The sequence below is a fragment of the Anolis carolinensis genome, chromosome 2, assembly GCF_035594765.1.
Source record: "Anolis carolinensis isolate JA03-04 chromosome 2, rAnoCar3.1.pri, whole genome shotgun sequence".
Classification (NCBI taxonomy): Eukaryota; Metazoa; Chordata; class Lepidosauria; order Squamata; family Dactyloidae; genus Anolis; species Anolis carolinensis.
The window spans coordinates 8,046,711-8,071,808 of NC_085842.1; the positions used below are offsets into that span (position 1 = coordinate 8,046,711).

At 47.2% G+C, this 25,098-nt stretch overlaps 1 protein-coding gene across 3 annotated transcripts; it reads right to left on the bottom strand.

Annotated features, from left to right (window-relative positions):
* phf1 (PHD finger protein 1) lies at positions 1-24,992 on the bottom strand. 3 transcript variants are annotated; one of them, XM_062972992.1, is made up of 15 exons: positions 24,885-24,992; positions 18,470-18,734; positions 18,297-18,378; positions 15,184-15,279; positions 12,846-12,931; positions 10,258-10,406; positions 8,126-8,221; positions 6,877-6,945; positions 5,472-5,595; positions 5,297-5,364; positions 5,064-5,180; positions 4,691-4,904; positions 4,399-4,520; positions 2,156-2,215; positions 1-1,101 (listed from the first exon to the last, which is right to left on the bottom strand). In XM_062972992.1, the coding sequence occupies exons 2-15, from the start codon at positions 18,713-18,715 to the stop codon at positions 735-737; spliced, it is 1,896 nt and encodes a 631-aa protein (XP_062829062.1). In that variant the 5' UTR covers positions 18,716-18,734; positions 24,885-24,992; the 3' UTR covers positions 1-734. The 3 variants fall into 3 exon arrangements, with proteins under 3 accessions (XP_062829062.1, XP_062829060.1, XP_062829063.1); XM_062972990.1 differs by lacking the exon at positions 24,885-24,992 and adding an exon at positions 24,634-24,748; XM_062972993.1 differs by lacking the exons at positions 18,297-18,378; positions 24,885-24,992 and having other exon boundaries at positions 18,470-18,603.
* Positions 24,993-25,098: the final 106 nt, after the last annotated feature.

Consider the following 25,098-nt stretch of genomic DNA (forward strand, 5'->3'; position numbering starts at 1 on the left):
TCTCTTTTTCTATGGCAAGCTCTTTTTATTTGCAGTTTTTGTACAGAGTCAGTTCAGCAGCAGCAGCAACGGCAGGCGGTGCAAAGGCAGCAGCTACGAAATGCGGATGCAGACTAAAACGGGGCCGAGGGGGGAGGAGGGGGGGTGGGACCCCCTTCCAGACCCCCTACGTCCCCCTGCCTCTTAACTATAACAGAAAGAACCTTCAGAACATAAACCGAAATCGAAACTCTTGTGCAAAGACCCCCCTCCCGCAGAGTCTGGATGGGGGCGACACAAAGTGGCGGCTGGTGAAAAGGGGGCCTCCTCCTCCTCCTCCTCCTCCTCCTCGTCGTCTCCTCGCCTTCTTCCTCCCCTCCTAAGAAACTCCACATCTAGTCGCGCAAGGAAGTGCCTCCTAGTCCGTGGCCTTCTCAAGGGGGTTCCCGTGTCCAGAGTCATTCTTGAGATGCTCCGCGCACGGGTTCCCCCTTCCTCTCCTCGGTCTCCCCGCATTTCGGCCGGGAGTCCATCCCGTCGCCTGGGCCGCCTCCTCCTGCTCCTCTTCCTCCTCCTCCTCCTCTTCCTCCTCCATGTCTGAACTGCGAGCGGTGGCCTTTCCTCTCCCACTTCGTCCGGGAATCCAGCGGGAACCCCAAGGGGTGGCTGGCGCTTCCGGAATGCAGTCAGAACCGCAGGCGATGCCCTTCTCTCCCTCTTCGTCGTCCTCGTCCTCCCCCTGCAAAGCCGAGGGCCTAGAACATGCCCCCTCCGTCCCACTCCACCAAGTACTGGACGGTGCCCTCGGTGGTGACCCTCCGGGCCAGGATGCGCACGGCCTCCCCACGCGCCAGGCGCCCCATGGCCCCGAAGTAGCTGCTGGTGGAGGAGGAGGAGGGGGGAGGGGGGGCGGGGGGCGGCGGGAGGGGGGGCGGGGGCTGAGGGGGGTGGCGCTTGGGGGGGGCGCGAGGGGGAGGGAAGGCGCTGGGGGGGCGCCGCTCGGGGGGGCTCTCGGGGGCGGCCGAGGAAGAGGAAGCGCCGGGTGCGAGTGCCGCCGCGTCGGAAGGATCCAAGGAGATACCGCTGCTGCTGCTGCTGCTGCTTCCGCCATTGCCGTTTGTGCTGCAAGAAGAAAGGGGAGACCGTGAGGCCAGGGCCCCCAAGGACGGACTCCCAAGCCCCCCAGTTCTGGACGGTCAACACAGCTACGCTGGAACCCCCTCCCATTAGCTGGGGTGCAGCTACACCAGTGGTTCCCAAACTTATTCGGCCTACCACCCCCTTTCCAGAAAAAATATTCGCACCCCTTGAAAAGTGGGTGTGGCTTAGAGGGGTGGGCGTGGCTCCTGCTCAAAGGGGCGGGGCTGAGCCTCTCCCCTAGTCCAAGATGCAGGGCGGGGAGGGGGAGGTGGGCGGGGCCACAAATGGGCAGTCAGGACCCGGACGGGTGGGGTTACGAGCTCTGAGTCAGGGCTGAGCTTCTATCCCTGTCCTGCGGCGCCTGCCAGGACACGGGGGCGGGGCTAGAGGAGGGGGCGGGGCCTCTATACCTCGCCTCCATGTTCTAACAAGCACTTCAGGGGAGGTATAGAGGCTCTCGGGAATAGGCCCCGCCCCTAGCCCTACCTTTTAGTCCTAAAAGGCCTCTCAGGACAGGTATAGAGGCTCAGCCCTGCCTCAGGGCTTGTAACCCCGCCCAACCAGGTCCTGACTGCCCCGCCCCCTTCCCTAGCTCCGCCCTCTGTGTAGATTCTCAGCCCTGTCTCGGGTTCTTGGGAAGAAGACACGCCCACTCCTCTAGCTCCGCCCCCTGTGTCCTAACAGGCGCCTCAGGTGCTCAGCCCTGTCTCTGGCACTTGGGAAGAGGCCCCGCCCCTCCTCTGGCCCCGCCCCCGTGTGCTAATAGGTGCCATCACCGCCCCCCTGGATCGCTGCAGCACCCACCAGGGGGCGGTAGCGCCCACTTTGGGAATCACTGATCTACACGATAGGATGGATGCAATGTGACACCACTTGAACCTCTGTGGCTGGATGGTATGAAGTTCTGGGAGTTTTGGGAGGGACGTCTACAGTCGATTCTTGCATGAAAGAAACCTTTATGGGGGGATGACTATCTTTGGGGGCAGGGCCCCAACACATATATACACAGAGTCATGTGCCCCCCCCCCCCGCTCACCTCAAGGTCCCTGCAGTGTTGGCCGAGGGATGGAAGGAGGCGAACATCCGGATCGAGGCGCTGCAAGGAGACGGAGAAAGAGGGGCAGAGGGTCAATGTGGGGGGCCATTGGGGGAGAGGGGAAGGCTTTTCGGGGGGCTGCGGCAAAACCCCACTTGGGATCAATGGTTTCTTCCTATTGTCTCAATTATAGGATTCTGTGTGGGACATAGGTTTATTTATTTACTTATTTACAGCATATATATTCCATCCTTCTCACCCCAAAGGGGACTCAGCGCGGATCACAGAACATATATACAGCAAACATTCAGTGCCGTTAGACTTACAGGACAGACTACAGATTATGTCAGGAATTTTCCAACTTTGGCGTCCTGGAGGTTGTACTCGATTCCGGCCACAGGGGGGCGTTGTTGCTCCAACCGCTATGACGAGCCCTTGATCACAAGCTTTCCTCCTGTTCTTTGATCGCCGGCATTGCTGGTATTTCCTTTTATGGTGCCGTAAAACACCTCCCGGCTTAAGCGATGCCTAATTTCTCTACTCGCAGCTCACAGCTGTTTTCGAACTGCTTAGGTGGACAGTGAGCTGGGCTGAGGGTCGAGTGCTCACCCCAACCCAGGCTTCGAACTGCCAACGTTTCAGTTGGTAGAGATCTATTGATGCTGGTGATTAGCCAGCTGTGCTCAGGCCCGGCCCATGATGGGAGACATTGCGGATTGTAACGGAAAACCTAGGACCGGGGGCTTGAAGGTCCCCCGGATCTGAAGGAAGCGCATCTTCACATGCTAATGAACAGGGGTCTCTCCAGGTTCAGTCCGCAGGGAGGCCTTTATCAGTTCAGGGAATTCCCCGTGGTCTTAGTTTAAGGAGGAGAGGAATATCATGTATATCCATACTAGCTGTGCCCGGCCACGCGTTGCTGTGGCTTACGGGAATGCTTTGTTGACCAGGTGGAATAGCAGTGAATAGCCTCAAAGCCTGGCCGTTTTATTCTTATGGGGGGTATTAGCTGGCCCTGATTGTTTCCTGTCTGGAATTCCCCTGTTTTCAGAGTGTTGTTCTTTATTTACTGTTCTGATTTTAGAGATTATATTGATCTGTATGATTACACCACAGTACCTATTATATATTATACTAGCTGTGCCTGGCCACGCGTTGCTGTGGCAAAGTGGTGGTGGTATTGGTTAAAAATTGTGTAATTTTTATTTGACGTTATTTGTATTTTTTTTATAAATTTTATTGTAAGTTATCTTTTTATTATATTTTATAATTTTCTTGTATTATTTTTAGTTATTTTCTGTTATAGTATTTTATTGTATTAATTTTTTAGTGTTTTTAATTATTTTTAGTGTTTTTTATTATTTTTATTGCGTTGCTAGGAGACCAAGTTGGAGGAGCTTAGCCTTCTAACTGGCAGCAATTGGATAAAAGCAATTATTCCCCTCTCTCTCTAATTAGGACTTTATTTTTCTTTTCTTTTTGTTGTATCAACCTAGAGGCGTGGATGATGGGTTGTGTTGTCAAATTTCGAGGTTGGGGGGCCTGTAGTTTTGTTGTTTTGTGGGTTGCCGTGATGCCATCACTCTTTTATATATATAGATTTATAATCTTATGTTATCTGCTTAAAACTGGATTGTATGAGGCCCCTTCTACACAGCTGTAAAAAATCCACACTGAACTGGATTATATGGCAGTGTGGACGCGAGATAATCCAGTTCAAAACAGATACTGTGGATTATATAGGTGTGTGGAAGGGCCTTGAGTCTACACTGGCATATAATCCAGTTCAAATCAGATAATCTGTATTTTATAGGCAGTGTGGATGAGGCCTAGCTGCCTGTCTCCTGGGCACCATTGTGGCTGAGAGGATTGCTAGGAAACAAAGGGGGCAGGGCCTCAAGGCAGCAAGGCCTACCTTTCCGACTGGTAGCCAGGGGCAGAACGGCTCTTCCTCATCCTCTGTAATTTGGACTTTTTGTTGAATGACATAGATTAGATGAGTATGTCTTTTGTGGCCAAATTTGGTGTGATTTGGTTCATTAGTTTTGTTGTTTTCTCCATGGGAAAAACGTACATATATATATATATATATATATATATATATATGTATGTATGTATGTATGTATGTATATGTATGTAGATGATATTCTCCTTGCCGCAGGGCCTGTAGTCAAGTGGAAGAAGCATCTGGAGGAAAGGATAAGCCGCTTTGTAGGAGGAAAGCAACCCGGGTGCGCCCTCACCTGTCCTGGCAGCGGGCATCCGTGCGGCGGAAGTTGTAGGTGCTGGAGGGGCCGCCCTCGTTGCCCCCGCTACCGCCGCCGCTGTGGCCCTGGCTAGTGCTGGCCGGGGTCGGGGCCACCTCCTGCGGGGATCACAGAGCAGGACGTGACCATCAGATGGCGGCAAGGCCCTGGGTCACAACACAAGCCCAGGACTGAGCCCATAGCTCCCCTCCCTCCCTCCCTATGGGGTGCATAAGCCTTCCCCCCAACCAACCCTTGAGCCCTTTTCCTCTCCTCCCCATTGGGTCACCTGGGCAGGGGCTTCTTGCGGCGGCCCCTTCTCCTGGACGTTGCTGCTGCTGCTGCTGCTGCTGCTGCTGCTGAGGCCACCCTGGTCCTGGTCCTGGTCCTTGTCCTTGTCCCGCTGCCTGCTGCTCCTCCGCCTGCTTTGCTGCTGCTGCCTCTGTGCCCCCCGGAGGCCCCTCTGCGGCCCCTTCCCCCGCCTGCCCTGCCCTGAAAGGAACCTGTAAGAGACCCTCCTTATCTGCACAGCATGGAGGGGGGCGGTGGGCCGGACCCCCGGGGACACTCCCCTCCCCTCCCCCCGAGACAGGGGACCCCGACGGGGGCAGGGGTGTCCGAGGTGGAGGCAGTGGGGGGGGGGCTCCCTTCCTCTTCCTCACCTGTCCTCCGAAATGAGGGGGAGCCCTCCGTCCGCGACATGGGGGGCCGGCGGGGGGACCCTCGAGTGCAGTCCAAAGAGCCCCTTGCGCTTCTTGATCTCCTTCCCGGAAATGAATCTGCACCAATGGGGAGGGAAAACACAAGAGAAGACAGGAATAAAGCAAGGAAGGGCGGCGAGAACGATATCTTGTGACAGAGGAGGGTGTGAGACCCACACCGGGGGGTTTCCTACCTGTCCTTGTGTCCGGTCAGAGCGTTCAGGAGCTGGCTGTAGCGCTCCCCCTTTGGGGTGTCTGAGAGCTGGGAAAGGGGGAGAGACAGGGGTCAGGAAGAGGGAGGGAGGGAAGGGGGGCAGGGGTCACTCCCACAGGGCCCCGACCCCCGACCCCCCCGGAAGGGAGGCTGACCTCTCCGAGGAGGAGGCTGTCCCAGTTCTCGCTGGCAAAGGGCAGGATCTCCCGCTCAAAGTCAAAGTACTTCTTCTTGCAGCAGATGCTCAGGTGGTACAGGATCAGGTGCGCCACGTCCACCCTGCAAAAGGGTCACCCGCCCGTCAAACATCGGTCACTCTCCTGAAGGCCTGCCTGACCCTTTCCTCCCTCCGTCCCCTTTTATTCCTTCTTTCCATCTCACCCACATATTCAGTTTGGGAATTATTACCATCTGGCAGACAGTACAGGGTGACAAAGGCAAGGACAAAGAGACCGAGGGGCAGCTTTTATCTCAAGACCTGGCTATCTAAGCAAGCCGTTGGGGATTAATATGACCCATAAGTATGACGGAACCTGTATAAGAATGTTTACAACCTTAGACCTTTGATATGTTTTAATAATCTGTAAGGTTATTTATAACGTAATTGACATGTACATGTTTTTACAGTTTTATAATACAGTAGAGTCTCACTTATCCAACATAAACAGGCCGGCAGAACGTTGGATAATGAGAGATTAAGGATACCAAATTAGGTTATGATTTTACAAATTAAGCATCATGTTATACAACAAATTTGACAGAGAGATTAAGGAGAAGCCTATTAAATACCAAATTAGGTTATGATTTTACAAATTAAGCATCATGTTATACAACAAATTTGACAGAAAAAGCAGTTCAATACACAGTAACATTATGTAGTAATTACTGTATTTACGAATTTAGCACCAAAACATCGCAAAGTATTGTAAACACTGACTACTAAAAGGCAAACTGTGTTGGATAATCCAGAACGTTGGATTAGCAAGACTCTACTGTACATGTTTTTACAGTTTTATAATATTGTGTTTTATTGTTATTGCTATTGTCTGAATTGGGAGGGATTCTACGACACCATAAAAATGCCGGCGATCAAAGAACAAGGAGGGAAAACTCTATGATCAAAAGAACTTCTCGTTATAGCGGATTGAGTGACAGCTCCCCCTGTGGCCGGAATCAAGCATAACCTCCAGGCTCCGATGTCGGAAAATACCGAAATACCTCTCCTTGTCTGCCTGTCTTGTATGTCTAAAAAACAGCTGTGCATGTGTACACTGTGATCCGCCCTGAGTCCCCTTCGGGGTGAGAAGCAAGGGCGGAATATAAATGCTGCAAGCAAATAAATAAATAAATAAATGCTGCTTCCTGGGCAACCACCGGAGTCCCCTTCCCTGGGGGTCCCCAAACAGAGGCTGGGTGGCCATCTGATGGGAGGGTTCTGACTGTGCAGAAAGAAGGGGGCTGGACTGGATGACCTTTGGGGGTCCCTTCTGAATCTAGGATCCCACGGTTCAATTCCATAAAGGCCCGCTCTCTGTGTGGCATCCGGGGGAAGTCACTCACCATCGGAGGGGCAGCCGGAGGACGCTTTCGGGGCCCCCTCGGCAGACGCAGCACTCAAAGACGTAGAACCTGCGCAGGGGAGGAAGGAAGGGAGGGAGGGAAGGGGGGGTCTGTAAAACCAGTGGTCGTCAGGTCCACCCCTGACCACCGCCCCACCCTTCCCCACAACCTCCAGCCTCCCAACGTGGGCTGTAGTGCAGCTGGTTAATCACCAGGAGCAATAGATCACTGCTGACCAGAAGGTGGCAAGGGCGTGTTAATGTGGGATTTGTGCATTGATAGTGTTTAAATGCAATTTGTGCCATGCTTGTATTGCAACTGATTGCATCATCCAGATTGTACCAGAATGTGGAAAGAGTTAATTGCCAAGAAGCTATGATGACCTTGATGCGTGGCTGGAACTAGGGAGTATCCAGACACAAGTGTCTGTGCATAACGATTGCATCACTTCAGTTGAGTTCTGTCTGCCTAGAGTTCGAGTCAAGTTCTGCTGGAGAACAGAGCAGTCCTGTGTTCGTCTGTCGTCTGCAAGTCTGTTTGTGTTGATTACTGCTGCAGACAGTAAAACTTTGTAAATAGTTTTACCAACATCTCTGAGTGTCTCTTCGTTCTGCGTTCCACTGCTTCCATCCAACTACTGCTGCGCTGCAAATACTCTGACAAATGTAACCCCCCCCCCCCCCGTTTGTTAGCTAATGCAGTAGGTTGTTTGTAAACCCAATGTAGTTGCACAGAATCTGCATCTAAATGTTGATCTGTAAAAGTTCTGATATAACCTCTCAAATACTGCAAATACTCTGACAGTTCGAAGCCAGAGTCGGATTGAGACCCCAGCTGTTAAGCCTAGCTTACTGTCCACCTAAGCAGTTTGAAAACAGCTGCAGCTATGAGTAGAGAAATTAGGGACCGCTTATGCGGGGAGGTTAATTTAATTTACGACACCATAAAACTGCCGGCGATCAAAGGGCAAGGAGGAAATACTACGATCAAAAAGGACTCGGCGTCACAGCTCCCCCTGTGGCCAGAATCGAGCGTAACCTCCTGAAACCGGAAGTTGGAAAAGGTTGAATTACCTCTATTTGTATCTGTATGTGTTGTATGTTTAATCATGGCATTGAATGTGTGCCATGTAGATGTGCATTGTGATCCGCCCTGAGTCCCCTTCGGGGTGAGAAAGAAGGGCGAGAGATAAATACGGTAAATAAATAAATAAATAAATAGATAAATGTGGCCCCTATGCCCCACTGACCTGTCCCCATAGAGGAGGGGCTTGCTCAGGCACTGGGTGCAGGCTTCGTGGAACCACTGGGAGCACTGGGAGCACTGGAGCATCTTCAGGTTCCACCTGGGGATTCAGGGAGGGAGGGAGGAGAAGCATTATTATTATTATTATTATTATTATTATTATTATTATTATTGGGCATTCTGGCACTGACCAATCCCCATCGGTGCCATGGGCCAACTCAAAGTCCACTGTATTCTAATGTTTTTGCACACAGTCAAACCACATTTGTCTTCAAGGCTTACCTTTGGCCTTTGTTGACAGAAGCCATTTCTCTTAAAATGGCAAGCCCATAGTGCTGTGACAGATGCTCATCTCGTTATACGATGTGTATGCATGTGTATGTATATATGTGTGTGTCTGTGTGTATACATCCACAGTAGAGTCTCACTTATCCAAGCTAAACGGGCCAGCAGAAGCTTGGATAAGCAAATATCTTGGATAACAAGGAGGGATTAAGGAAAAACCTATTAAACATCAAATTAGGTTATGATTTTACAAATTAAGCACCAAAACATCATGTTATACAACAAATTTGACAGAAAAAGTAGTTCAATACGCAGTAATGTTATGTTGTAATTACTGTATTTACAAATTTAGCACCAAAATATCATGATGTATTGAAAGACTGACTACAAAAACGCCTTGGATAATCCAGAACCTTGGATAATCCAGAACCTTGGATAAGCAAGACTCTACTGTATACATATACACACACAAATATACATATACAGTAGAGTCTCACTTATCCAACACTCGCTTATCCAGCGTTCTGGATTATCCAACGCATTTTTGTAGTCAATGTTTTCAATACATCGTGATATTTTGGCGCTAAATTCATAAATACAGTAATTACTACATAGCATTACTGCGTATTGAACTACTTTTTCTGCCAAATTTGTTGTCTAACATGATGTTTTGGTGCTTAATTTGTAAACTCCTAACCTAATTTGATGTTTAATAGGCTTTTCCTTAATCCCTCCTTATTATCCAACATATTCGCTTATCCAACATTCTGCCGGCCCGTTTATGTTGGATAAGTGAGACTCTACTATATATACACATATACATATACTATACACACACACACATATACACTGATTATGCATTATGTATTGTGGTCTAATGTATTTGTATGAATTTTACATGTTGTACGCCGCTTTGAATCCCACCCATGGGAAAAAAGCGGGATAGAAATGAAAAAATAATAATAATAATAACAACCCAAAATACACACTTAAATTAGAAATAACTAGCTGTGCCCGGACACGCGTTGCTGTGGCAAAGTGGTGGTGGTATTGGTTAAAAATTGTTGTGGAATTTTTATTTGATGTTATTTGTATTTTTTAATTAATTTTATTTTAAGTTATCTTTTTATTTATTATATTTTATTATTTTCTTGTATTATTTTTAGTTATTTTCTGTTATTATAGTATTTATTGTATTAATTTTTTTATTATTTTTTAGTGTTTTTTATTATTTTTTATTGGGTTGCTAGGAAACCAAGTTGGCAGAGCTTAGCCTTCTAACTGGCAGCAATTGGATAAAAGCAAGTATTCCTCTCCCTCTTTATTTTTCTTTTCTTTTTGTTGTATCAACCTTGAGGCGTGGATGATGGGTTGTGTCGTCAAATTTCGAGGTTGGGGGCCTGTAGTTTTGTTGTTTTGTGGGTCGCCGTGATGCCATCACTCTTTTATATATATGGATACTAATAATGTGTTGTTACACTTAACTACATCCCACTTTCTCCTCTTGGGGTCTCGTTTAAGAGAAGGAAGCAGGATATATCATCGCCTGCCTTGACGTTGTGTTTCTTTTTCTCCCAAAGGAGAGTCAAAATGGCCAACACTACAATGTGTATGATACACTGAGATAGAATTAAACATGGAAGACAGGACTGCCTGTCTTTAGCATGACGGAGCAGCTCAAAACATTACAAATAGGGAACTAGGGAGGGTCTCCCCATGCCTAGATGGGGGCTCCACGCAATACCAGGAGAGCGGTGTCTCTGCCTCCCCCCCCCCCATGGGACTGCCAGGGCCCCCCATCACCCCCCAAATGGGTCTGCGGGTGCCCCTTCCCTTCCCTCGTATACTCACTCTCCGGGCCCCCCGCAATAGCAGTAGCACTGCTGGCGGTTGGTGAGGTGCTCGGGGTCCCAGTCCAGGGCCTTCAGCTGGTAGGGGAGCACCAGCTTCATGCCCAGCATGGCCTTGGCGTAGGGGCCCTTCTTCAGCGCTCCCCCACGCTGCAGCAAGGAGGGGAGAGAGAGAATAAGGAGGGAGGGAGGGAGGGGGGGAGAACAGAAGGAGGGAGACCCCCAGTTAGAACGGCATCATGTGGACAACATACCATCCAAGAGCTGGAAGGGGCACCCAGGGAACACCCAGCCCAATTGCATAAGGAACCCCACCCCACATCCACGCTCTCCTGGCAGATGGCCACCCACCCTCTGCCCAAAAGCCTCCAAAGGAAGAGGGCCCAACTGGACTCCATTAATAATAAAATCAGATGTATATAATAATAATAATAATAATAATAATAATAATAATAATAATAATAAGCTTTATTTATACCCCGCCACCATCTCCCCAACGGGGACTCGGGGCGGCTTACGTGGGGCCATGCCCAGCACAATACAATATAAACAAAATATAATAGAACAACAAATCATAACACGTTAAACAACACAATAAAAGAAAATATACACTACATTAAACAAGATCAAAAGAACAATAAAACCAAGGGCGGGCCACATGAACACTAGGTTAAAAACTTGGGGTGAGAAAGGGAATAGGAACAAACCACAGAGGACAGGGTCATAAAGTGGCGGTGCAATCTGGAAGACAAATATTGGAGGAGAGCAGCAAAAGGGATTTATGTGGCGATTACTCTCCAAAGGCACAACGGAAGAGCCATGTTTTCAGGTCTTTCTTAAAGGCTGCTAATGTGGGGGCTTGCCTAATCTCACCGGGCTTTCGATATAGCAAACTACCCGCATGCGTGAAGAGTCCAACTTGGGAGTAAATTTTTGTGAAGCAATCAAGGAAGTAAACAAAGACAATCAGGTAGAATTACCTATCAACGGATCTAGCTCAAGAACAATCGAGATCAACAGTGGGACAAAACAGGGGTGCCCCCTTGTTATGGATTTTGTGTGTGCTGGGGGAACTACCCAAAATCACAGCAGAACAACCAAAAATACAAAATCAGGATACTTATGGTTGAGCATTCAGCTCACAGCAGGAAGGGCGTGAAGTGCCGTGTGGCTGTAAATAATTTAGAGCTTAGAAGGCAAAGATATAGAGTGTGATATTTATTCTTACAAAAGATTTATTTAAGATTATTTCTTAATTATATACTGGGCCTGAGCCATCTCTTCTAGGGTTCCAAAGAGAGGGAAAACATCACCAAACACTACATCTCTCCTAACACAGAAGCAGAGAGAGATCTCAATGCACACAGCACACACCAAGATGCAAAAGTAGAAGTCGAAGACAAAAGCCATGCACCTGCAAAGTATCCATTCTACATAAACAGTCAGAATGGGAGCAGAAACAGAGAAGATATAGATGCATTCTAACCGACATTCAGGAGACGGGGGAAGGGACACCCTCAAGCTATTCTAAGCCAACTAAATACTCCTCATTGAGGACTGCAGACTTGGGAAGGGTGGGCTTGTATTCCAACATCCCTTTCCCTGTTCCCTTCGAACGCGCAATTGAACCATTTGCTAACTTTATCAGAAAAGGCGATAGAATCAAAGGATATAGAATTGGGCAGGAAAAAATTAAAATGAACCTATACGTGGACGACGTTATTAGAAACGGCGATAGAATCAAAGGATATAGAATTGGGCAGGAAGAAATTAAAATGAACCTATACGTGGACGACTTTATTAGAAACGGCGATAGAATCAAAGGATATAGAATTGGGCAGGAAGAAATTAAAATGAACCTATACGTGGACGACTTTATTAGAAACGGCGATAGAATCAAAGGATATAGAATTGGGCAGGAAGAAATTAAAATGAACCTATACGTGGACGACTTTATTAGAAACGGCGATAGAATCAAAGGATATAGAATTGGGCAGGAAGAAATTAAAATGAACCTATACGTGGACGACTTTATTAGAAACGGCGATAGAATCAAAGGATATAGAATTGGGCAGGAAGAAATTAAAATGAACCTATACATGGACGACTTTATTAGAAACGGCAATAGAATCAAAGGATATAGAATTGGGCAGGAAGAAATTAAAATGAACCTATACATGGACGACTTTATTAGAAACGGCGATAGAATCAAAGGATATAGAATTGGGCAGGAAGAAATTAAAATGAACCTATACGTGGACGACGTTATTAGAAACGGCGATAGAATCAAAGGATATAGAATTGGGCAGGAAGAAATTAAAATGAACCTATACGTGGACGACTTTATTAGAAACGGCGATAGAATCAAAGGATATAGAATTGGGCAGGAAGAAATTAAAATGAACCTATACATGGACGACTTTATTAGAAACGGCAATAGAATCAAAGGATATAGAATTGGGCAGGAAGAAATTAAAATGAACCTATACATGGATGACTTTATTAGAAACTGCGATAGAATCAAAGGATATAGAATTGGGCAGGAAGAAATTAAAATGAACCTATGACATAATGATTCTCCTTGCTTACCTTGGTGGCCACGGCGAAGACGCACTGGCGGCACATCCATGGGCCCTCGCTCAACACCCGGGGCAAGTGGCACTCCTGGTGGAAGGCTAAGGGGAGAAAGACCGGGGGGGGGGGGCAGGGATCACTCCAGGTCAACTCACGCCCTAAAAGGCCTGCATCACGACCCACAACCCCAAAAGGAGACCATGATCCATACAAGGCATCCATGATTGACAGCTGTGGGGACTGTCTATAAGCACAACAGCAGCATATAAATCAGGCATGGGCAAACTCCGGCCCTCCAGGTGTTTTGGACTTCAACTCCCACCACTCCTAACAGCCTACCGGCTGTTAGGAGTGGTGGGAGTTGAAGTCCAAAACACCTGGAGGGCTGGAGTTTGCCCATGCCTGATATAAATGATTGACATCTCTAATCCATATTAGCCTCAAATCTATATGCCGCTTTCCCCTGAATCCCTTGCTCTACTCCCCCCCAATAAATCAATGATTGACACCCATGATTATTATGATATTCTTAGTATTACTATTATTATATTTATATTTATTTGCCTCTCACTTTCCTCTCTCAAAGGACACCTAAAGTGAATGAATGAATGGTTTATTGTACTAGCCATAGGCCATGAGATCAGTAATGTACAACCTTTATAAGCACTTTCCAATATAAACATTAAAACTTGTTAAAAAATTTAGAACTAGCTCTTTAAAATTATGATAGCAGCAACATAACAATGACAGTGTCTGATTTGTATCATCCCAAACCATCACCATTTCCATTTCTGTCCTTTTGCTACTTTAGCTCTGATCTTTTGGGCTGCAATTGCAAATGTGGCAACCTTTAGTGTTATATTTTTGGAATAATCTGCTAGCAAGTCACAGATCACAGCAGATTGTTGCCATGCTGCCCTTTCTTCCAAGAGTGTTCCCAGGAGATTTTTCCTAGGATCATTATACAAGGGGCAATGTAGCAGATAGTGTGTTAGATCTTCTTTTTCCCCCGTGCCACAAATGCAAAGTCGTTGGACATGGGGGATTCCTCTGTATCTTCCCTCTAGCCAGTTTGATGGCATTGTTTGGAAGCGCAGAGCTGTGAATGCTTTCCTCAGGACTGCAGACGTTAGGTCTTGAAGATATTGCTGACAATATTGGTCACTCTTTAGTTGGGGATACCAGGTAGAGAAGCCTTGCTGTTTGCTAATCTGCAGATTGTCAGCTGCATCCATCTCAAAGATTTTGTCTCTGATCGCCTTCTTGTCCAGATGCATTAGAGTGGTTGTTGACCCATCGAAATACTGATGGAGCAAGGCTTGCCAGTATTGAACCCACCCTCCTCGCTTATACTGCTCCATCATGCATTGCTTTGTTATACTCTTGTCCTCCATTCCCAGAAGTCTCTTCCCGTATGAGATGTTAAGCTTATGCATTCTGGCCTTAAGTGAGGGAAGATCCAATTCAAGCCTTAACAAGGCGGCTGGAGTCCCAGGGGGAAGGGCTAAAAGAGCTCTTGCAAACTTATTCTGAATACATTCAACCTGTTTTGTATTACCCTGTCCCCAAATTTCTGCTCCGTATAACAGTTGAGGTAAAACCTTAGCAGCAAAAATCTTTACTGTGGGACATACCAAGGAGCCTCCCTTTGTTTTCCCAAAGGCTAGGGTTGATTTCACTGACCTCCAGGCAGATAATTTGGCTGCCTCTATATGGCTCTTCCAGTTCCCATTATATGAGAAGTGTATGCCCAGGTATTTAAAGCTATAACACTGCTCTATTGAGTGGCCATCCAATTTCCATTTATGTATTTGCTTCCTTTTGGAAAATACCATCACTTTGGTTTTAGAGTGATTGATTATCAGCTTCTCTTGTTCACAGATTCTACTTAGTGACCTCAAAAGTCTCCTGAGACCTATTTGCGTAGTTGACAGGAGGACCATGTCATCCGCATACAACAAGACTTGGATTTTCCTACTACCTCCTAATGGAGGGAAGTGGTCAGGGGAGCTCAACTCGGCAACTAGATTGTTTATGTAGAAATTAAACAGAAAAGGTGCTAGCAAACAGCCTTGCCTAGACACCTAAAGTGGCTATGACATGCAAACATATAGTCCATTTTGCCCCTGGATCTCCTGCACAGCTCTACTCTCAAAAGCATTCCTATGTTTAGAAACCTGCGGGGTGATTGACAGCTACCCCCCCCCCACCAGGAAGGCCCCAATCCCTTGCTCCCCTTCATTGTCCACCCAGCTTGTCCTCTCACATAGAAAGCGGTCCTTGTGGCAGGGAGTCCCCCGGGTGAACAGATAACCCTTATCCGACATGCCCTTCCCAGGGCTCTCTGACTCACCGTGGCTGCATTTGGCGCACCTGACCAGCCGGTTTTCGGGCCCGGCGGCCTCGGAGTGGCAGACGCAGCAGGAGGCCTCCTCCCCGGGGAGGGCCGCTAGAAGGGGGCAGATGGACAGACAGACAGGGAGGGAGGGGGCAAGAGAGAGGACGAGAGAGTGAGCACGGCAGCAGCAGCAGCATCCCCACAAACAACAACAACAACACCAGAGAGTAATTAGTCTCCCCCTTCTGACCTGCAATGGAGGTCGGGACCCCCGGGACCCCTTATCTCAGCCCCTGCCCTCAATGCAGCACGGACTGATGGATCCATTTGTTATTACAGTAGAGTCTCACTTATCCAAGCTAAATGGGCCGGCAGAAGCTTGGATAAGCGAATATCTTGGATAGTAAGGAGGGATTAAGGAAAAGCCTATTAAACATCAAATTAGGTTATGATTTTACAAATGAAGCACCAAAACATCATGTTATACAACAAATGTGACAGAAAAAGTAGTTCAATACGTAGTAATGCTACCGTTTCCCCGAAAATAAGATAGTGTCTTATATTAATTTTTGCTCCCAAAGATGTGCTAGGTCTTATTTTCAGGGGACGTCTTATTTTTCCATGAAGAAAAATTCACATTTATTGTTGAACAAAAAAAGAAGAACATTTATTATATACTGTACAGTAGTTGTCATCACAAACCAACATAACAAGACAAACTGTGGATCCTATTAAGAATTTCTTGTTACTACCATTATTTCCATGTACAACTGGTATGTACAACATTTACCAGTCCTGGATGCTCTGGTGTTGTGATTGGCAGGCACCGGGCATGCTTCCAAACAAAAGCCTTGCTAGGTCTTACTTTCGGGGGAGGCCTTATATTTAGCAATTCATCAAAACCTCTACTAGGTCTTATTTTCTGGGGATGTCTTATTTTCGGGGAAACAGGGTATGTAGTAATTACTGTATTTATGAATTTAGCATCAAAATATCACAATGTATTGAAAACACTGACTACAAAAGCATTGATTACTAAAAGGCAGACTGTGTTGGATAATCCAGAACATTGGATAAGCGAATGTTGGATAAGTGAGACTCTACTGTATTACATTGTTGCTGGGGGGAGGGGTTCCCAACTGATGACCCATTGGTTCCCCCTTCCAGACCCGTTACCTGACCCTTTGCCCCCATTAAGGACCAGTTCGAGGCCAATAAAAGGAAGGGCTGGACCTGAAATTGGGGGGGGGGGTCAGGTGGGCACATTTAGGGGGTCTCCTTGGAAGGCTTGAGGATGCAAGTGAGGAAGAAGCAACAAGTATTCGTGTGTGGGGGAGTCCTAGCCACAGACAGGGATCAGGGTCATTTGGGGATATTAAAAAAGGTCAAGGTAAAGGTAAACGTTAAGTCCAGTCGTGTCTGACTCTGAGGTTGGTGCTCATCTCCATTTCTAAGCCAAAGAGACACCTCCCATAGACACCTCCATAGACACCTCCAAGGTCATGTGGCCACTGGCATGACTGCATGGAGCACCGTTACCTTCCCGCCAGAGCAGTACCTATTGGTCTACTCACATTGGCATGTTTTCGAACTGCTAGGTTGGCAGAAGCTGGAGCTAACAGCGGCTGCTCACGCCACTCCCAGGATTTGAACCTGGGACCTTTCGGTCTGCAAGTTCAGCAGCTCAGCGCTTTAACACACTTTGCCACCGGGGCTCCAATTGTGCTATTTTGATTTTAGATTCTATGTGCTGATAGTGGCTGTTATCATTTTATGTGACTTGCACCGCTCTGTATTATATGCGGCACCCTGGAGTGCCTTTGTAAGCCATCCTGACTGGCGGGATAGAAATAAATAACAATAATAATAATAACTTTATTTTTCTATCCCGCCAGGGATTCGGGGCGGCTAACACGGGACAAAAGCCCGAAAATACTAGACAAAGTAGAACAATTAAAACACATAGCAATAAAACATGGTAAAATTGACATTATAAAAACAATTACCTTAGGCAAGACAGTGCATTAAACCATTAAAAACTCATATAACATATATAATGAGAAAAAATAAAATAAACTGGGCCACCAGGTTGGTGGAGGGGGGCGGGGCAGTGTGGGGCCACTTGAACTAAAGTGCAGTAGTATAGTTCTAAAGTGCTGTAGTATAGTTCTAAAGTGCTGTAGTGTAGTTCTAAAGTGCAGTAATATAGTTCTAAAGTGCAGTAGTATAGTTCTAAAGTGCTGTAGTAGTTCTAAAGTGCAGTAGTATAGTTCTAAAGTGCAGTAGTATAGTTCTAAAGTGCTGTAGTATAGTTCTAAAGTGCGGTAGTATAGTTCTAAAGTGCAGTAGTATAGTTCTAAAGTGCTGTAGTATAGTTCTAAAGTGCGGTAGTATAGTTCTAAAGTGCTGTAGTATAGTTCTAAAGTGCTGCAGTATAGTTCTAAAGTGCTGCAGTATAGTTCTAAAGTGCTGCAGTATAGTTCTAAAGTGCGGTAGTATAGTTCTAAAGTGCGGCAGTATAGTTCTAAAGTGCAGTAGTATAGTTCTAAAGTGCTGCAGTATAGTTCTAAAGTGCTGTAGTATAGTTCTAAAGTGCTGTAGTATAGTTCTAAAGTGCGGTAGTATAGTTCTAAAGTGCTGAGGTATAGTTCTAAAGTGCTGCAGTATAGTTCTAAAGTGCTGCAGTATAGTTCTAAAGTGCTGCAGTATAGTTCTAAAGTGCAGTAGTATAGTTCTAAAGTGCTGCAGTATAGTTCTAAAGTGCTGTAGTATAGTTCTAAAGTGCTGTAGTATAGTTCTAAAGTGCGGTAGTATAGTTCTAAAGTGCTGAGGTATAGTTCTAAAGTGCTGCAGTATAGATCTAAAGTGCAGTAGTATAGTTCTAAAGTGCTGTAGTATAGTTCTAAAGTGCAGTAGTATAGTTCTAAAGTGCTGTAGTATAGTTCTAAAGTGCTTTGGTGCCAAAGGACAAAGTGCAGACATTTCTCGACCGAAGGGGTGGGAGACGGATGTCCGATTTAATATGGGGAAAAGGACCTGTATAAAAAGGCGAATTAATCTGAATTTCAGTCATGGGGACTGAATTATTCAAATTATTATGTGGGTGGGGGGCCAACCTGCAGACCGACCTGGGCTGATGTCCTTCCAGAGCACCAGGAACTGGGAGTCGTCCTCAAACTGAACCAGGCAGACCTGGCGCAGGGGGTCCACCTGCGAGGAGAGGAAGGGGGTGTCAGAGGGGTGGGGGTCCCATGATGTAAGAGATCAAAAGAAGGAAGGATGGGACTGACACAGTGCTGACCTTCTTGATAGTGCCCAGGTAGAGCAGCCCGTCGGTCCAGCGGGCCAGCACGTCCTGGCCCTCCCAGAACCGGGGTCCCGAGGAGGAGGAGGGGGGCAGGGCAGAGGAGGGGGAGGGGGCGGCGTGCGGGGAGGACCCCCCTCCGGCAGGGCGCTTCCAGGGGCCGGAGGTCAGGCGGGTCAGTCTGGGCGGAGGGGGGGCCGGAGGAGGGGGCACGGCCCTGGCGCTGGGGGGCTCACTCGCCATCGCATCCTGCGACCCTGCCCTGCAGAACAGAAGAGAAGGGAGAACAGAGGTCAGTGAAATTCATTCACTTGCTTATTTACTCTTATTGTTTTTATTTGATATTTCTGTCAGCCGCCCCGAGTCCCCTTCGGGGGAGATGGAGGCGTGATATAAATAAATTTATTATTTTATTGTATGACACAGCAAACAAGATAGACATGCTGGATTTTGTATCACAAAATCACAAGTCAAACACTTCCCAAGTGTCTAGGACTGTGTGATGTATTTTCGGATGATACACGCAGATCCCAGTAGGGTGGTCTTTTGCAGTTGGCAGATCATGATTTTGTCAATGCCTATTGTTTCCAAATGCCGGCTGAGATCTTTTGGCACGGCACCCAGTGTGCCCATCACCACCGGGACCACCTGCACTGGTTTCTGCCAGAGTCTTTGAAGTTCAATCTTGAGGTCCTGAGAGCGGCTGAGTTTTTCCTGTTGTTTTTCACCTGGGATGGCGACATCAATGACCCAACCTTATTTCTTTTCCACAACTGTGATGTCTGGTGTGTTGTGTTCCAGAACTTTGTCAGTCTGGATTCGGAAGTCCCACAGTATCTTTGCGTGCTCATTTTCCACGACCTTTGCTGGTTTGTGATCCCACCAGTTCTTTTCTGCTGACAGGTGGTAATTGAGGCATAAGTTCCAATTAATCATTTGGGCCACGTAGTTGTGCCTCTGTTTGTAGTCTGTCTGTGCATTTTTCTTACAGCAGCTGAGGATATGACCAATGGTTTCGTCGGTTTCCTTGCAAAGTCTGCATTTTGGGTCATCAGCTGATTTTTCGATCTTGGCCTGAATTGCCTTTGTCCTGATGTCTTGCTCCTGGGCTGCAAGGATCAGGCCTTCTGTCTCCTTCTTCAGGGTCCCATTTGTGAGCCAGAGCCAGGTCTTCTATTATTATTATTATTATTATTATTATTATTATTATTAATTGCCTTTGTCCTGATGTCTTGCTCCTGGGCTGCAAGGATCAGGCCTTCTGTCTCCTTCTTCAGGGTCCCATTTGTGAGCCAGAGCCAGGTCTTCTATTATTATTATTATTATTATTATTATTAATTGCCTTTGCCCTGATGGCTTGCTCCTGGGCTGCAAGGATCAGGCCTTCTGTCTCCTTCTTCAGGGTCCCATTCGTGAGCCAGAGCCAGGTCTTCTATTATTATTATTATTATTATTATTATTATTATTAATTGCCTTTGTCCTGATGTCTTGCTCCTGGGCTGCAAGGATCAGGCCTTCTGTCTCCTTCTTCAGGGTCCCATTCGTGAGCCAGAGCCAGGTCTTCTATTATTATTATTATTATTATTATTATTATTATTATTATTAATGGCCTTTGTCCTGATGTCTTGCTCCTGGGCTGCAAGGATCAGGCCTTCTGTCTCCTTCTTCAGGGTCCCATTCGTGAGCCAGAGCCAGGTCTTCTATTATTATTATTATTATTATTATTATTACTTGTTCTGATGTCTTGCTCCTGGGCTGCAAGGATCAGGCCTTCTGTCTCCTTCTTCAGGGTCCCATTCGTGAGCCAGAGCCAGGTCTTCTCCTTATCAGCTATTCCTTCAATTTTGTCAAGGAACTTTCCATGCAATGTTTTGTTGTGCCAGCTGCCAGCTCTAGTTTGTAGTGCGGTTTTCTTGTACTGGTTTTTGTATTATTATTATTATTATTATTTACTGTACTTATAATAATAAATACTAATAACTTTATTTTTGTATGCCACCTCCATCTCCCCCAACAGGGACTCGGAGCAGCTCACATGGGGACCAGGCCTAATAAACACATTTAACATCATAGAGTCATCAATTATACAGCAACAACATAATAAAAACAATTTAAACAGGTTGTGATTAAACTTACACCCCGCCCTTCTCACCCAGGGCAGCCTACAGGCTATGGCAATAATTCAATGCCGGGTTCAGACAATAACAATATCCCTAAAACACAATATTATAAAACTGTAACAGATCATATCCACATCCATTAAAATAGTCTCTCAAACAATTAAAACCTATCAAGCCTAAGTCTAGCAACAACTGAGCTTTGTAAACACTGAACCAATTTGTTGTCAAAGGCCTTCATGACTGGAATCACGGGGTTGCTGTGAGTTTTCCGGGCTGTCTGGTTAATATGTTCCAGAAGAATTATCTCCTGACGTTTCGCCCACATCTATGGCAGGTATCCTCAGAGGTTGTATAGCAACAACTGAGCTTTGTAAACACTGAACCAATTTGTTGTTGAAGGCTTTCATGGCTGGAATCACTGGCTTGCTGGGAGTTTTCAGGGCTGCCTGACCATTTCCAGAAGCAGCACTCTCTCCTGACATTTCACCCACATCTATGGCAAGCATCCTCAGAGGTTGTATTGGAAACGAGGCCAGTGGGGTTTGTATATATATCTCCCTGTGGAATGATGGAAGGAAGAAAGGACTCTTGTCTGTTGCAGGAAAATGGGAATGTTGCCACTGGTCAGCTTGATTAGCACTGAATGGCCTTGCAGTCTCAAAGCCTGCCTGCTTCCTACCTGGGGGAAATCCTTTGTTGGGGGGTATTACACTGTGTAAATAGGGGGATTCCAGGCAGGAAACAATCAGGGCCAGTTAACACCTCCCAACAAAGGATTCCCCCAGGCAGGAAGCAGCCAGGCTTTGAAGCTGCAAGGCTATTCAATGCTAATCATGGTGGCCCATGGCAATATTCACACTGACCTCCAACTGGCCTCTTTCTTTCTTTCTTTCTTTCTTTCTTTCTTTCTCCCACCCTGGGCATCATTCCACACCCAGGCAGGAATCAGAAGGCACTGACACTGCAAGGCTATTCAATGCCAATCAAGGGGATTAATTACAACATCCACACTGGCCTCCAGCAGACAAGAGTCCTTTCTCTCTTTCCCTCCCTGGACATCATTCCACAGGGAGATATATATACAAACCCCACTGGCCTCGTTTCCAATACAACCTCTGAGGATGCCTGCCATAGATGTGGGCGAAACGTCAGGAGAGAGTGCTTCTGGGACATGGCCAGGCAGCCCGGAAAGACTCCCAGCAGCCCAATATATATACCTATCCGATAAACTAGTCTTTGCAACAGGCAACAATTCGATGCCAAGATATATAAAACCAAAAATAAACAAACAAGTACATTTGAAATCCACGCAATCAAAACACCCGTTAAGATCAAGCCAATGCAAATCCAAGGCCTGCCCGTTTGTCGGTCACTTTAATTCGTTATCATTATGGCATGGCTACAAATTAGCATAGACACAGACACACACACACACAGCCCAGCCTCTTTAAAGGGGATACAAGAGACCAGAGACCCCTCCCCACTATATACACACACACACACACACTCACATTGCCTTCCTTATGACCCCCTTGGCAGAGACCCCTCCCCATGTATATATCTATATATATAAAAATGTAAACAACAAAACCACTGATCCAAATCACACCAAATTTGGCCACAATACACCAACACATCCAAGGTATGTCCTTCACTCACCCCCCCCCCCCCAAATGGATTGGCCTAGGTATAACACAGCCAGGCATTGAAGCTGCAAGGCTATTCAGTGCAATTTAACCAGACCAACAAAGGATTGGTAGAAGGTGGCCAGGCTTTGGAGCAGCGATACTACTCTGTACTATTGAAGCTGGCCAACTAAAGAGTGCCCTAGGTAGCAAGCAGCCAGGCTTTGAAGCAGTGAGGCTATTCATTGCAATTCTAGCAGGCAAAAAAACCTCACAACCTCTGAGGATGCCTGCCATAGATGTGGGCGAAACATCAGGAGAGAATGCTTCTGGAACATGGCCACACAGCCCGAAAGACATACAACAACCCAGGCAAAAAACCATTCCCCTAGAATACAAGTACTCAGTCTCCCAAGCAGAAAGCTTATTCCATTGCAGATAAGAAAACAGCCAGGCTTTGAGGTTGCAAGGCTATTCACTGCTACTCCAGCTGGCCAACAAAGGATTCCCATAAATCACAGCAATGCGTGGCCGGGCACAGCTAGTGTTTGTATACACACACACACATTGCTCTCTTGATGGTGGGGAGGGGTCTGTGAAGACCTCCTTAGAGGGGATACAAGAGACCAGAGACCCCTACCCATTATATACACACACACTCACATTGCCTTCCGTATGACCCCCTTGGCAGAGACCCCTCCTCATATATATACACACATAAACTTTGCTCTCTTTATGGTGGGGAGGGGTCTCTCAAGGCCTCCTGAGAGAGGATATAAGACCAGAGACCCCTCCCCACTATACACACACACTCACATTGCCTTCCTTATGACCCCCTTGGCAGAGACCCCTCCCCATATATATGCACACACATACACATTGCTCTCTTTATGGTGAGGAGGGGTCTCTCAAGGCCTCCTTAGAGAGGATACAAGAGACCAGAGACCCCTACCCACTATATAAACACTCACATTGCCTTCCTTATAAACCCCTTGGCAGAGACCTCTCCCCATATATATATATATATATATACACACACACAAATACACATTGCTCTCCTTATGGTGGGGAGGGGTCTCTCAAGGCCTCCTTGAAGGGGATGCAAGAGACCAGAGACCCCTACCCACTATATACACACACTCAAAAGGTGAGGAGACCCGCTGCATATACACACACACACACAGACATACATTGGTCTCTTTATGGTGGGGGTCTGTCAAGGCATCCTTAGAGAGTATATAAGAGATCAGAGACCCTTACCCACTATATGCACACCTTCAAAAGGTGAGGAGACCCCTCCCCATATATATATATACACACACACACACACACATACACATTGCTCTCTTTATGATGGGGGTCTGTCAAGGCCTCCTTAAGGAGGATACAAGAAATCAGAGACCCCTACTCACTATATACACATACTCATATTGCCTTCCTTATGACCCCCTTGGCAGAGACCCCTCCCCATATATATATATATCTATACACACACACACACACACACACATTGCTCCCCTTAGGATGGGTGGGGGGCTCTCAAGGCCTCCTTAAAGGGGATACAAGAGACCAGAGACCCCTACCCATTATATATATACACACACACACACACACATACACATTGCTCTCTTTATGATGGGGGTCTGTCAAGGCCTCCTTAAGGAGGATACAAGAAATCAGAGACCCCTACCCACTATATACACACACTCACATTGCCTTCCTTATGACCCCCTTGGCAGAGACCCCTCCCCATATATATGCACACACATACACATTGCTCTCTTTATGGTGAGGAGGGGTCTCTCAAGGCCTCCTTAAGGGGGATACAAGAGACCAGAGACCCCCACCCATAAACACACATACACACACATTGGTGTCTTTATGGTAGGGGTCTGTCAAGGCCTCCTTAAAGGGGATACAGGAGACCAGAGACCCCCACCCACGATATACACACACACACTCAAAAGGTGAGGATACCCCTCCCCATATACATACACACACATATTGCTCTCTTTATGGTGGGGAGGGGTCTGTGAAGGCATCCTTAGAGAGTATATAAGAGATCAGAGACCCCTACCCACTATACACACACACTCAAAAGGTGAGGAGACCCCTCCTCATATATATATATATATATCTACACATACACACATTGGTCTCTTTATGGTGGGGAGGGGTCTCTCAAGGCCTCCTTAGAGAGGATACAATAGACCAGAGACCCCTACCCACTATATACACACACACTCAAAAGGTGAGGAGACCTCTCCCCATATATATATATATATACATACACACATAGACATTCCTGGGCCCAGTGACGCAGACGCCCCCCCGAGGCCCCCTCCCCACCCCATCCTCTTCCTGTTGGGGAGGGGGCTTCCTCCCTCCCCCTCCCCTGCCCTTAGGCGACCTTCACCTCCATCCTCCTCCTCCTCTGCTTCCTCTGCTGCATCGCTCAGGGGTCTCTCTCTCCCCCCCTCCCCTCCCCACCACACTTTGATTGACAGGCCTCTGAGACAGCCCCCTCCCCTCCTGCCAGGAGACCCCTCCCCCCCCTTGTGTGTCCCCAACATGCTCCCAATAAACGAGATACATAATAGAGAGAGAGGGAGAGGGATCTGCGTGTGAGTGTGAGTGTGAGTGTGAGTGTGTGCAGAGCCTACGCACCAGGGATTCCTCCTCGTCGTGCTCCTCCCGCCAGGCTCCAACAGGGGGCGCTCTCCGAAGGCATACAAGGAAGCACGGAGGGAGGGAGGGGCGGCGACGCCCAGGCCACGCCCCCTCTCGCGGACGCCACGCCCCCTGAATCCCCGCCTCGGCTTCCTTGACTCCTGCGCAGCCGTTGATTCACGGAGCATGCGCAGACGGCGCCCGCGCGCGA